At 38.0% G+C, this 12,030-nt stretch overlaps 1 protein-coding gene across 50 annotated transcripts in view; it reads right to left on the reverse strand.

Annotated features, from left to right (window-relative positions):
• NEB (nebulin) overlaps positions 1 to 12,030 on the reverse strand; it is a 225,713-nt gene that overhangs the window by 147,560 nt on the left and 66,123 nt on the right. For all 50 annotated transcript variants that reach the window (XM_005573144.5, XM_045367036.3, XM_065525475.2 and 47 more), the window contains exons 43-52: positions 11,660 to 11,764; positions 11,400 to 11,507; positions 10,442 to 10,753; positions 9,026 to 9,232; positions 5,980 to 6,084; positions 4,904 to 5,011; positions 3,082 to 3,393; positions 2,748 to 2,954; positions 2,203 to 2,307; positions 934 to 1,041 (exon numbers count right to left, since the gene is read on the reverse strand). In XM_005573144.5, the coding sequence (XP_005573201.3) occupies positions 934 to 1,041; positions 2,203 to 2,307; positions 2,748 to 2,954; positions 3,082 to 3,393; positions 4,904 to 5,011; positions 5,980 to 6,084; positions 9,026 to 9,232; positions 10,442 to 10,753; positions 11,400 to 11,507; positions 11,660 to 11,764 (1,677 nt within the window). The remainder of the gene's footprint in view (positions 1 to 933; positions 1,042 to 2,202; positions 2,308 to 2,747; positions 2,955 to 3,081; positions 3,394 to 4,903; positions 5,012 to 5,979; positions 6,085 to 9,025; positions 9,233 to 10,441; positions 10,754 to 11,399; positions 11,508 to 11,659; positions 11,765 to 12,030) is intronic.

Consider the following 12,030-nt stretch of genomic DNA (forward strand, 5'->3'; position numbering starts at 1 on the left):
TGAATTAAATAAAATCTTCCCTTATGTTCTTAGAATTTATTGTCAGATTCCATTTTTAGGCACTCTTTTCCTCCACTCTGTACTTCAACCTGCATATTAACCAAATCCCTGTTTTCTTTTAAAGATTTTAATTAAGAGGTCCTGCTTCCCTATGAAATCCTGGTAATTTATTTACTATAACCAAGACCTTCTGAATTTTTGTGGTTAAGTTTTGGGATTAACAAAATGATATGCTAGCAATATGCAGAATATCTAAGTAAAATACTTGTAAAAAATTAACCAATAGAGACAATACCTAGTTTTTCACCAGATTTGCTACCGTTTCTAATCATAACTAGAATCTACCTTTGGGAGAGTGAGTCTATGAACTTTAGACCAGATTTTCAGCAGAAAGAAGAATTAAGTAAGCCCTTAGGAACTTAAACCTAAATTTCTGGACCTTCTTGGATTTTTTAAGTCCCAAGGTAATTTATTACAATTATGTAAGTGCAAAATGGGTTAAACTGAAATAACTGACAGCCTATTTTAAAAGATGTGCATATAAAATCTATCAGCATCAGTTTGTTGAGGTTGATTTATTATCTGGCACTTTGAATTTATCTAAAATAGACAAGTGGAAAACAGGAAAATTATTATATTTTCAGGAAAGTAGGGAAAACTTGCAATCTTGGGTCCTTTGTAATTTCCCCAAGTAGAGCATCTTACTCTAATGGATCTTAGAGGTCTTCAGGCCCGACCTCTATTCAGGAAGCCCCTTTGGACATACAAACAGTGAAAAAGAAGAGTGAACTCTGGATAAATGAAGAGGGTAGAAGAAAATGAAGGAAGCATTATATTTTGAAAGGTAAAGCCTATCTATAAAAATAGTTACTGACATTAAGTTACCTGATTCAGATAAAAATATATCCTTCTAGAACTCAAACTAGTACTCACATCACTAGCAATGTCTCTTGAAGCTTTAGCTAGCTGTACAGAAATCGCATCAACTGGGAGATCATAGCCTTTCTTCAAAGATTCTTCCCATCCAAGTTTATAGAGTTTCTGAAAATTAAAGATATTCTTCAGCATTATTCTGCCTATATAAAGAATCTCAGCAGATTATTAGGGAAAAGTTTACCTACAGAGTGAATATCAGATCGAACATCATCTACCCTATCTTTAAAGATATGGATAAAAATAAAACAAGTTGTTTAAAGGAGTAGAAAAAGCACTGGCTCAGCATCATATGACCTGGCTTTAATCTTTTTTGGCTGTGAGAATCCTGGTGGTATATTTTATCACAGCCTCTGCTGTTCAGAAACAATATGGTCATATCAGGCATATCAGGTACTTTTCTCACTGCTGTTAAATACCACCTTGGCTTACTATTTTGAAGATAGATATTAAGATAATTGCTAATAAAAACAGGTCACAACATTGTAATTAGCTAAGTGATAAAAGCAATAAATGAAATACTTTTTATAAATTGCAATAATTTAGTTGCAATCTTTCTGAGTTGACTTTACTGATTGAATGGATGTATGTGTGTTAGAACTGGGTAATAACAAAAATAGCTCATAGTTATCCAGTACTTTCCATGGGCCAGGCACTGTGTTGAGGATCTTACACAGAATTTCCCATTTAGTCCTCATGGCAATCCAATGTCATAGGTACGTTTATGGTCCCAACTTTAGGGATGAGGAAAGTGAGATTTAGACAGGTAATTGAGTTACCCAGTATCATACATCTCAAAAATGGCAAAGCCAAACTCATACCAAGTCTGTTTGATGCAATTTTTACCTTATTTATGTGTTTATTTATTAGAGATAGGGTATCCCAATGTTGTCCAAACTGGATTCAAACTTCTGGGTTCAAGGGATCCTCCTGCCTCACCTTTCTGAGTAGCTAGGACTACAGGTGCATGTCATCGCACCCGGCTGTTTGATGCAATTTTTTTCAACAATTGTCTATTGATTTCCTGCTTGGTATCAAGCACAATGAACACAGAGATAAACAGACACAGAACCTGCTCCATGAAGTATACAGTTGTGGCTGAAGCCTTTGCTCTTAACCACTCTATTTTGCAACATCCTGGGCTAATCAGTGTGTCATTTCCAAACTTCCATTGCTTCAACATTTATATCAGTATTTACTATTACATTATTTTATAAGTTCATAAGTTTCAATACAAAACCCTTACAAGTAGTTTTTATGTAACTTTACCTGACTATACAGTGTTTGATTCTGCTTGGCTTGTAAAATATCTGGTGTATCAGGCATCACGTGAACATTGGTCTTATCTTTATTCCAATCAACGGTGTATAAATACTAGGAAGTGGGAAAAAAAGACATGAAATTGGAATAACTGGGACAAGCAGGGAAGAAAAATATGTATTTATATATTAGTACTTGAATGCACTCAATTTGACATAGTAAAGTAATAACTAAGTAGCATATAATTCAGAAAAGACTCTAAAAACAAACTCAGATTTTAAAAAATAATCTTTTAAGTATTTTCTGTTCTCTACAATGGAAAGTATTGAAGATATAATAATTAAAAATATAAATAATTTCTAACCCAACTAGAAGGTCAAGAGAAGAAAAAAATGTAAGAGGTGGACAGAAGAAGATGGTGTAGGGGAATGATCTGGAACGGTTTGCCACTGCCTAGGAATGATGGACCTGAATTAGATTTCTCCAAACAAGAACCAGAGCCTGCTAGCCTTTCCTCATGTGGAAGCTGTGTGGACGGCCACTGTTCTGTGTACCTTGTTCATGGTATGCGCATTCTGCTTGGCAAGCACCATGTCCATGGAATCAGTCAGCTTCTTAAACTGGAAGTTGCTCGGGTGCTGGCGGTATTTCTGATCACTGGCATATTCAGTTGCTTTCTTGGCCTTCTCCACTTCCAGAGAACCTGCTGGACTCCAGCCAAGCCCTTTGTACCATTCATTGTAATCTTGCTTATATTCATTCTATAAAGAAGATAAGCAAATTCTACTTTATCTTATCCATTTAGACACAAAAGCATGGCATGTAAACAGACTGTAATCTCCCTTCCCATGAGATTCCAACCATCACCCAAGTAGAAGAAAGCCTTACATCACTCTGTATGCGATTCATATTCCTGGTCAGTTCAATGTTCATTGCATCTGGAAGGAGGATGTACTTGTGAATCAGGTGCTTGTAGTTAGTATTGGTGATGTTGGCTTGGGCATCCTTGGCAGCCGTGACACTGAGCATGTCAGCAGGGGTGTGGTAGCTGGTCTTTGTGTTCTCATAGTTTTTCTTGTACTCCCGATCAGATTGCATCTTAGCCACTTGCATGGAATGGACTAATTTGGGATCATCCTCGAGACTGCGGAAACCAACCATTTTCCCCTTCCCTTTTTCATAATCGTGCTTGTATTTATACTGTGAAGAAAATATGAGTTTTTACACAGAGCAATTCCTTTGACTAAAAATCGGTCTAGTGTCAATATGCTATTTTTGTATAATTATAAAATATAATTAAAAATTATATTTGTATAGAGCTCTATAGTTCATGAACGCATTTTTCATATTTATTGATGTAACTGAATACAACTCTCCCTTGTGAGGTAGATAGCAAAGTCCTTATTACGGCCCTCATTTTATAGATGAATAAGTTGAGACCCAGAGAGCTGAGCAACTTGTTGAGGCCACTGAGGATTAGAACCCAGATCTTGTGATGATGCATTACACTGACTTATGCATGTACTTTGCTGTTAGTGCTAAAGAGGACTTTAGGAGGTAAAAAGAACACAGAAAATGAAAAGAAAAGAAAAGAACATTTCTCTTATTGCTGCCCTGAGAAATTATCCTGTCAGTCATTTACTGATGAGAAAATGTTCAATTATGAGACACAGAGTGTAATTTTAGAATAGCTTTATATTTGTGGAGCTCCTTTTCCTTTAAGACTCTCTAAACTGCTATAATGGGGGAAGAAATTGTCCTATTTATCATCTCAACTTTCTTCTATAGAGGGGAGATCTTGATCCATGGAGAGCTTCTTTTTCTGCCTATCTCCTTGTGGGATTGCATGTGCAAGTTGGGGGTAGAAGCTAGTAGAACCAAATTACTCCAGCGTAATAGAGGGGAGAAGAATTTGGAGTTCTCGGGATAATAAGAGAGAGTGGAATGGGCTGGATAGGTAGGGAAGATGAAGAATAGAGATGAAGAGGAAAGAAAGTAAAACTCATGGGTGACCAAGGAAAGAGTGTTTTGAAATGTGCTCCTCCCAGGACCTCCACGTCATTAAATGCTCCCTGTGAGTGGATTTCTTGTGGAAACAACCAAATGAAAGAACTGAGTTTCATATAGGTGGCATGTTATGACAGTGATGTGTTGGTACACCTGCTTTTTGCCGCGCAGTGCGGGGAAAGCCTCACTTGGTAGTGTTTGCCAATTTCTGTGGTGTAAGTATGCCCATCATAGCTGACATGAAGCCACCGATGGTTTAACAACTGGTTTGCAACAATTGCTGATTATTTACTCATCAACCATCATGAGCCCAGATGATCAGCACTCTTGCATCCATGAGACATCCTGGGAGAAAAATCAGCTCTGAAGAAGCAGGAGGCAAGAACAACACGAGACTTTCACCAAGAAAGCTTAGTGAAGGGCTTTGAATTTCTACAAGCCATAGCGTTGGTGACAGATTCAAAGTAAGTGTATCTAGATCTCATGAGTCAGGGAGCTGACATCTATGAGGGTCACCATGTGGTTAGCTTGGTGTTTTTTCAGAAATATCAGAGCACACACAAAAGCAAGGTTAAGAAGCATTCACAGAGAGTGAGACCTACTGTTTTTCATATTGTGTCCACTCAGTGTTTCCAGAACTCAACCTTATTATTTCGGTTCCCTAGAAACCCCCAGCCAGGTGACTGCTTTCCTTCGGACTTACATCACTTGCAATATCTCTGGAAGCCTTAGCAGCTTTGATAGGAATTGCATCCGGTCTGAGATCATAGCCTTTCTTTTTAGACTCTTCCAAGGAAAGTTTGTAGAGTTTCTGTAAAGAGAGGCAAAGGGAAGAGTTTTCTTCTGAATATGAAAGCCTGGATTTCTTTTAGAAGAGTAAACTACCACTGTGGTGTCTTTTTTTTTGTTTTTAAGTAGAATGCTTCATTGGTGTTTTAGTGGCTGAATGTTCTTACAAGTAACATAACTGTGTTTGAAAAACAATCTATAACAAACTTAAACATGTTTTCAGGAAACTACCAGAAAAAAGTAAAAGTTACTGGTCTCTATTAGATTGTAATAGTCCTGGAGATTCTTATTGATGCAAGTAAGAGTTAAAGGAAGACTACAAAACAGCCCTATTCTGACATCAAAAGAAAAGTCACTGTTTTATAATCAGCACTTTTATTTGTATAATAATGTGGAATCTACAATTAAAGAAAAACTCAGCTATTCCAAATCTCTGTGGAATTCAAACAAAGAAACAAAAAAAATAGGTAGGATTAGAAGATTTCCTAGCAACTATGATTAGACGAAAAAGGAAATGAAATAAAACATCGATACATTTTCTAATAAGTGTTGCACATTCCTTGTTATGGGGTTTGCCCCAAATTCTTCAAAATGTTTTTCTTCCCTTTCCATTTAACCCCTTCCTCAGAACCATCTCAAAGGTTTGATAGAAAGGCTAAGAACGAAATTCCAGAACTCTCATTTCCTTTTTCTCTTCTCCTGGCCCCCAAGCCTGTTTCTTTCTACCAAATCTCTCAATTTAATAAGGAGTGCCCCCCTAGAACAAAATCCAGTCACCCTTCAAATTCTTAACTGCTTGGCCCAACCCCATCGACAGGCCTACTCCAACTCTGCAAAGCAAAATTAGAAAGAGAAAGAGCCTCATGTGTGGATTTCCACCATTATTTTTAAAACATTCATTCTCATAACTGAGAGAGAGATTAATTAATTTGTTCTTACTGGCTCAAATCTGCTGGAGAGGAAGATGACAACAGGAGGAACTATACTTACATCACTCATATTAATTGCATTTGCCTTTGCCAAAATAATCTGGGGGATATCAGGCATGATGTGGACTTTGGTTTTATCAGCCTCCCATGCTTGTTTGTAGAGATGCTAGGAAAAACAGTGTAAATTAGTGTTTAAAATCTTAAAAGAAGCTTACTTAGTACATACATATCATTGTACACATATATATCAATATTTCATGTGTTTTTATTAACTAGGTTTAAATTAATTTATTCATTATTTTTGAGACAGAGTCTCATGCTGTCACCCAGGCTGGAGTGCAGTAGTACAATTATGGCTTACTGCATCCTCTACCTCCTAGGCTCAAACAATCCATCCTCCCACCTCAGCCTCTGAGTAGCTGGGACTACAGGCAGGCACTACCACACCTGGCTAATTTTTGTATTTTTCGTAGAGATGGGTTTTTGCCATGTTTCCCAGGCTGGTTTCAAATTCCTGAGCTCAAGCAATCCACCTGCCGTCACCTCCCAAAGTGCTAGTATTACAGGCATGAGCCACTGCACCTGGCCCAAAAAAAATTTAATGGAAAAGTTGCTTATTCAAACAATACAGCAGGGAGGAAATAAGACAGAAAGTAAAAATGCTTTTTCCTCTTACCTTACAGCATGGAGGTAGCATTTGCCTCCTAAAATTTTCTGTGTACATTTAAACACACATATAGTCCTTTTAAAATATGCATGAAGTCATGTTCTACATCTTGATTTTTAACTTAATAATATAGACATCTTTGAACAACTTCTTAAAATAATTTATTTCATTCATTTGTAGAGCCACATAGTATTTCATTAGGAGGTATATTCTAATTAAGTTAACCAGTTCTCTGTTGATGAATATTTAACTTACGGCCTCTAGCCTTTTTCTACTACAAGCAATGTCATGATCCTTGTGGTGGACATGGAGATGTGCCACCAATATACCCATTCAAGGAAGGACCTGATTCCCCAACTTTTGACAAACAGTTTCTAGTCATCAGCTATCTCACTCAAGAGCATGCACTTCCCAGATAACCACACTCAACAGCTCATCGAAGTGGGTGTACAAAGATCTAGCCATTTCAGCTCAATGCAGGTCTCTACTACAGAGACACTTGAGAGCCCTCTGTGGGACTGGCCAAGCCTTTGTCATGCCAGCATCACTGTTCAACTTCTCCTCCCGTCTAGTCCTTCCTCCCAAGGACTAGGATCCCTAAAAAATACTCTGCACTCCAATTTTCATCTCAGCATCTCCTTTCAGAAACCCTAAACTGCAAACATATTCTTGTGTGTATGTATGTATGTATATCTTTGCACACATGTATAAAGATTTCTACAGGGTAATGATACCTGAATTTTAAATTTTAACAAATGGCCCATTAAAAGTTTGCTTTAACGCAAACTCCCTTACAGATATTGTGTGTAACACAGCTTCTTAATTTTTGCAAATGCAATAGATGAAAAATGCTATCTCTTTGTTTTAGTCCGTATTAATTAAAATAAGGATAACCTTCTTCTGGACTAGAGGTTGGCAAACTTTTTCTGTATAGACAGAAATTCTTTAAATTTCAGGCCTTGTGGGCTACAAAACTGCTGTCATTAGCTACTCAACTCTGCTGCTGTAGTCCAAAAGCAGCCGGAGACCACATGCCGACAAACAGCTGTGGTTGTGTAACTATAAAACTTTATTTACAAAAACAGTCATTTTTCTGAACCTTGTTTTAGACCAGCACTATACAATAGAACTTTCTGCAATGATGGAAATGTTCTGCATAATCCAATATGGTAGAACACGATTGAGTACTTGAAATGCAGCTAATGTGAATGAGAAACTGAATTATTAATATGATTTATACAAACATAAATCAACACATGTGGCTAGTAGTAATAGTATTGGGCAGTGAAATGTTAGTGGAAAGAGCAGTGCCTAGTTATCAGAATCCCTGTCCTAGTCCAGACCCCGCTGTTGACCTGCTGTGTACCCTTATGGGAGGTGCTTTGCTTCTCTGGGCTGTTCTTTTCTCAATTCTGCAGTGGGAGGATTCAACTTGATGATCATCAAGATACCTCTCAGTGCCGGTGCATGTTAGTTCTATGATTCTCCTCTTGGCATCATTATCCTGACATGTTCATCACTAACACTGAAAAAAACAGATATCCTCATAGTTTAGATTCTAAATCTTAAAAGAGGCACAGAAATTTGTGCCTTGTCTTTGAGGCAGGTCCCTTTCAAGGAGATTGATCTTTATAAATCATTCACTTCTCTGAAGACTCCAGGCGGTTTACTCTGTGGCTTAGCAGAATCCAGTTCTATCTTTCTAGCACAACTAGGGCCATTATTTTCTGCAACTGTTTCATGTTTAGATCCAAATCATCTTTTTCTCTGTTATGTTAATCAAAGGCATTTCTCATTTTGATCCACCAGTGCTGCTGCAGTTATTTGATTATTTTTAACTTCAAAAACAGATGTTCAAAGTTGATTGTACTTGTTGGTTTTGATCTCTTATTGCAAATCAATGTAAAAATGGAGAAAGGCTTTTCTAAAAGCTGGAATAATTCATGACCCAAGGGAACACTGATGTAGAACAATTGCCCTCAAGATTGCCCAGAGAACATTCTGGTTTGAAATGCTGCTATAGCCATATAATCTTGGAATTTTCTTTGATCCCATCAAAACAGAAAGGAAACTGGACTTTGGGGGGTGGTTTGCAACACCAGCTGCCGTCAGGAAATCGGCTGATTCAGTGTCATGAATGTCTATTAAACCTCACCTTAGACAAACAGGACTCATTTTCAAGAGGTGCAATAAAAGAAAAAGTCCCTATTTATTTGGTTATGTCAATAAGATAGGATGGTTCATTGAAGATTTGAGACTACTAGTTAGAAATAATTCCTATCTTTTTTTTTTTTTTTTTAACCACAAGACTCTTTTTCTAGGTAAAATAACCTCAAGTGTGATGCCCTATAACTGTATCAGCAAAGCCTGTGGATTACATGTAAGTTATACCTGGATTCTCTCTGATGCATATGAGACACTGCATTATTAAAAGACTTACTTCGTTCATAATTTTTGCATTATTCTGGGCCAAAACCATGTTCATCGAGTCCATCAATGTGGAATACTTCAAAGTGTCTGGGTGCTGGCGGTACTTCTTTTCACTAATAATCTCCATGGCTTTCTTGTTTTTCTCCGCTTCCAGGGAGCCCAGAGGGAGCCATCCAATGCCCTTCATGAAGTCAGCATAGTCAGCCTTGTACTGATTCTGCAAAAGAGGAAAATAAATTATGAGAAGAAACGGAAACTTCCCAAGAATTCCAAGTGTGTGTTTAATATTCTGTAACTTCCACTTCATTTGTAACTTTTCCACTTCAATATTTGCTAGAATATTGGTATTTAACCAATAGCATGATGAACTTCAACCATTTCTTCCCTAAAATGTTATCCTTTTTGTATTTCCTTGCATGATAAATTAAAAACTAAGCAGAAATGTCTTTGTGATTTGTTTTTCTCAATGCCTTCATAAAGAAAAAGTACTAAGAAATACCACATAGATTCATCTGCCAGGTGACTGTTATCTCCTTGAGAAAAGCAACTATGCTGACCTTTCTTACAAAAACTCCCGAGGCCCCTTGGTTAATAGATGACTATGGAAACCCCATTTTTCTCTTTCACTGTCTTTGATTCACCCACCACCGTTACAATTCCCTCAGGTATGCCAGAAACCTTCCTGGTGCTTTGTGTAAATTTCATTTTTTGCTCCTCGGCTTTGACATTTCTCTCTACAACTGTACCATGGTTGCTTTCATTCAGGCACTTATTACCTCCCTGGCAATTAATGGCTCAGTCCTCACATTCCCAAAGATAAATGTAGGCTTGCTTTGGTAGGCTTGCTTTGGTCTGCTTTGGGTTTGTAACTTAATTCACCTCTCAACCATCAAATGGCCTCTTTGGCTAAATTCTTGGCTCTATTCCTTCTCAGTCTTTATTACGTTTAGTCCAAAAGCTGTATCAGTCATCACCTTCTCAAAAAGTTTCATTAGTAAGGTAGGCAATTGCAAAGTTAAAGTGGTAGAATGAAACCCGGTTGGGAGGGAGGGGCTGGAGCTATCAGGTTATCTGATTTCTTACTTTTCCTTTCATTCATCTATTAAAAGCCTATTATGCTTTTGACCATCTTTGCTAGATATATTTCTTTCAATACACTCTTTCTGAAATGAAGTTCCATTTGCTGTTGTGGAATTCAGCATCCAACAATGCTCACAGCAACAATAGTAGAAAACAAGACTTTAGTTTTTAGAATTGATCTCCTTTTGTTAAAAGACATGAATTCAATCTAAGGTAGCAAATGAAACACTATGTTGGGAAACTGCAGATGAATTTCTTTCAGGATTTTCAAAATGTCATGATTTATGGTCATTCATGGTTACTTATTATCCAGAGTAAGCGCTCTGCAAATGTGGCTTTCACATACATCACTCTGAATCTGCATCCTAGTTTTGGCCAATTCAAAGCTCATGGCATCAGGAAGCATGTTGTAGGTATGGATCAAGTTCCTGTAGTTGGCGTTGGTGGCCACTTCCTGAGACTTCTTGGCAGCCACCACACTGAGCATGTCCACTGGGGTATGGAAGGAGGTCTTGGATTTCTCATATCCCTTCTTGTACTCTCGGTCTGACTGCATCTTGGCCACCTGCATGAAGTGCACCAGCTTGGGGTCATCTTCCAGGCTCCGGAAGCCAATGTGTTTCCCTTTGGCTTGTTCATAGGCTTGCTTGTATTTGTACTGTGGACAGAGAAGACATGATGGTGATGAAAATGGTAAAAGAAAGAGAACAAAGTACCATTCGCTAGGTGACATTAGCTTTGTCTTAGATGAAGGGTTTTAGAGCTACTCTAAAATTAGAAGGGAGGCACTCATGAAAGGCAGGGAGCAAACTCTTTTTACTTCGATTTTGTTTTTCCCAGACTTGAATCCATGGAAAGAAAATAATCTCCGAGTTAATTGAAGAGATGTGTAAATAAATTGGTTTAGAGAGATTTAGAAAGCAGATTTCCCCACTCAGCTGTCTGAGTGATAGAAAAGGCTGCAGGCATGATTTCTCATGGTGCATCTTTAAAGAGAGGGCCCGGCCATGGACCTCCTGGTAAAATATGTAGATTGCATCTTTACATTTGCTTAGAATTGCACGTGATTTGAATAGACTCTAAAGGCTACTTATTTTAACAAGACTCAGTCACTACTTATATTAAATAATGAACAGATGATTAGAGAGTACTTGGATGAGGTGAAGGGAGGTGTCTTGTGTGTCACATGGGATGGCATTCCCACCAACCCTGAATGGAGCTGACCACAGCTCCTACATATACACAAGCTTGGCACATTTGTTCTTACTTGCCCAGCCCCAAAAAGGCCCAGTGGAAGTGCTTACATCACTGGCAATGTCTCTAGAGGCTCTTGCAGCCTTTATTGCAATGGCATCAGGTCTCAGGTCATATCCTTTCTTCTTTTCTTCTTCCCAGCCAGCTTTGTACAGTTTCTAAACAATAAAATAGAAAAACAACAGCATCTTGTTATTGGGGTTAGAATAAACGTCCTGACTACAAAGTGGTTGGCATGTAAAAAAGGCAGACGTAAGTATCAGTTCCCTTTAACCTTCTTCCTAGCTTTTGCTGTTGTTAATCTACTTACATCACTCATGGTGATCTGATTTACTCTGGAGAGTAAAATATCTGGTGTGTCAGGCATGACATGAATGGTGGTCTTGTCCTTGTTCCATTTTTCAGTATAGAGCCTCTGCAACGAGAAAGTCAGGTGCATGATTTTACAGCAGGACAAGTTTGACCCAATGCTACCAACAGGAAGAGATTTGCATCTACATGGTAGAAGAGGTTAACTGTTGATATTAGAAAATGGATGAAATAACAAAAAGATGGGCCAAGTAAACTAAATACACAATGAGAAAAAAAATTGTTGAATAAGGCAATCCTCTACCACCAAAGCACCAAATACCATCTTGCCCCCACCGCACAACCATGTGGAGTTTTGTGGTTCTGTCACAT

Source organism: Macaca fascicularis, chromosome 12, assembly GCF_037993035.2.
Source record: "Macaca fascicularis isolate 582-1 chromosome 12, T2T-MFA8v1.1".
NCBI classification, from domain to species: domain Eukaryota; kingdom Metazoa; phylum Chordata; class Mammalia; order Primates; family Cercopithecidae; genus Macaca; species Macaca fascicularis.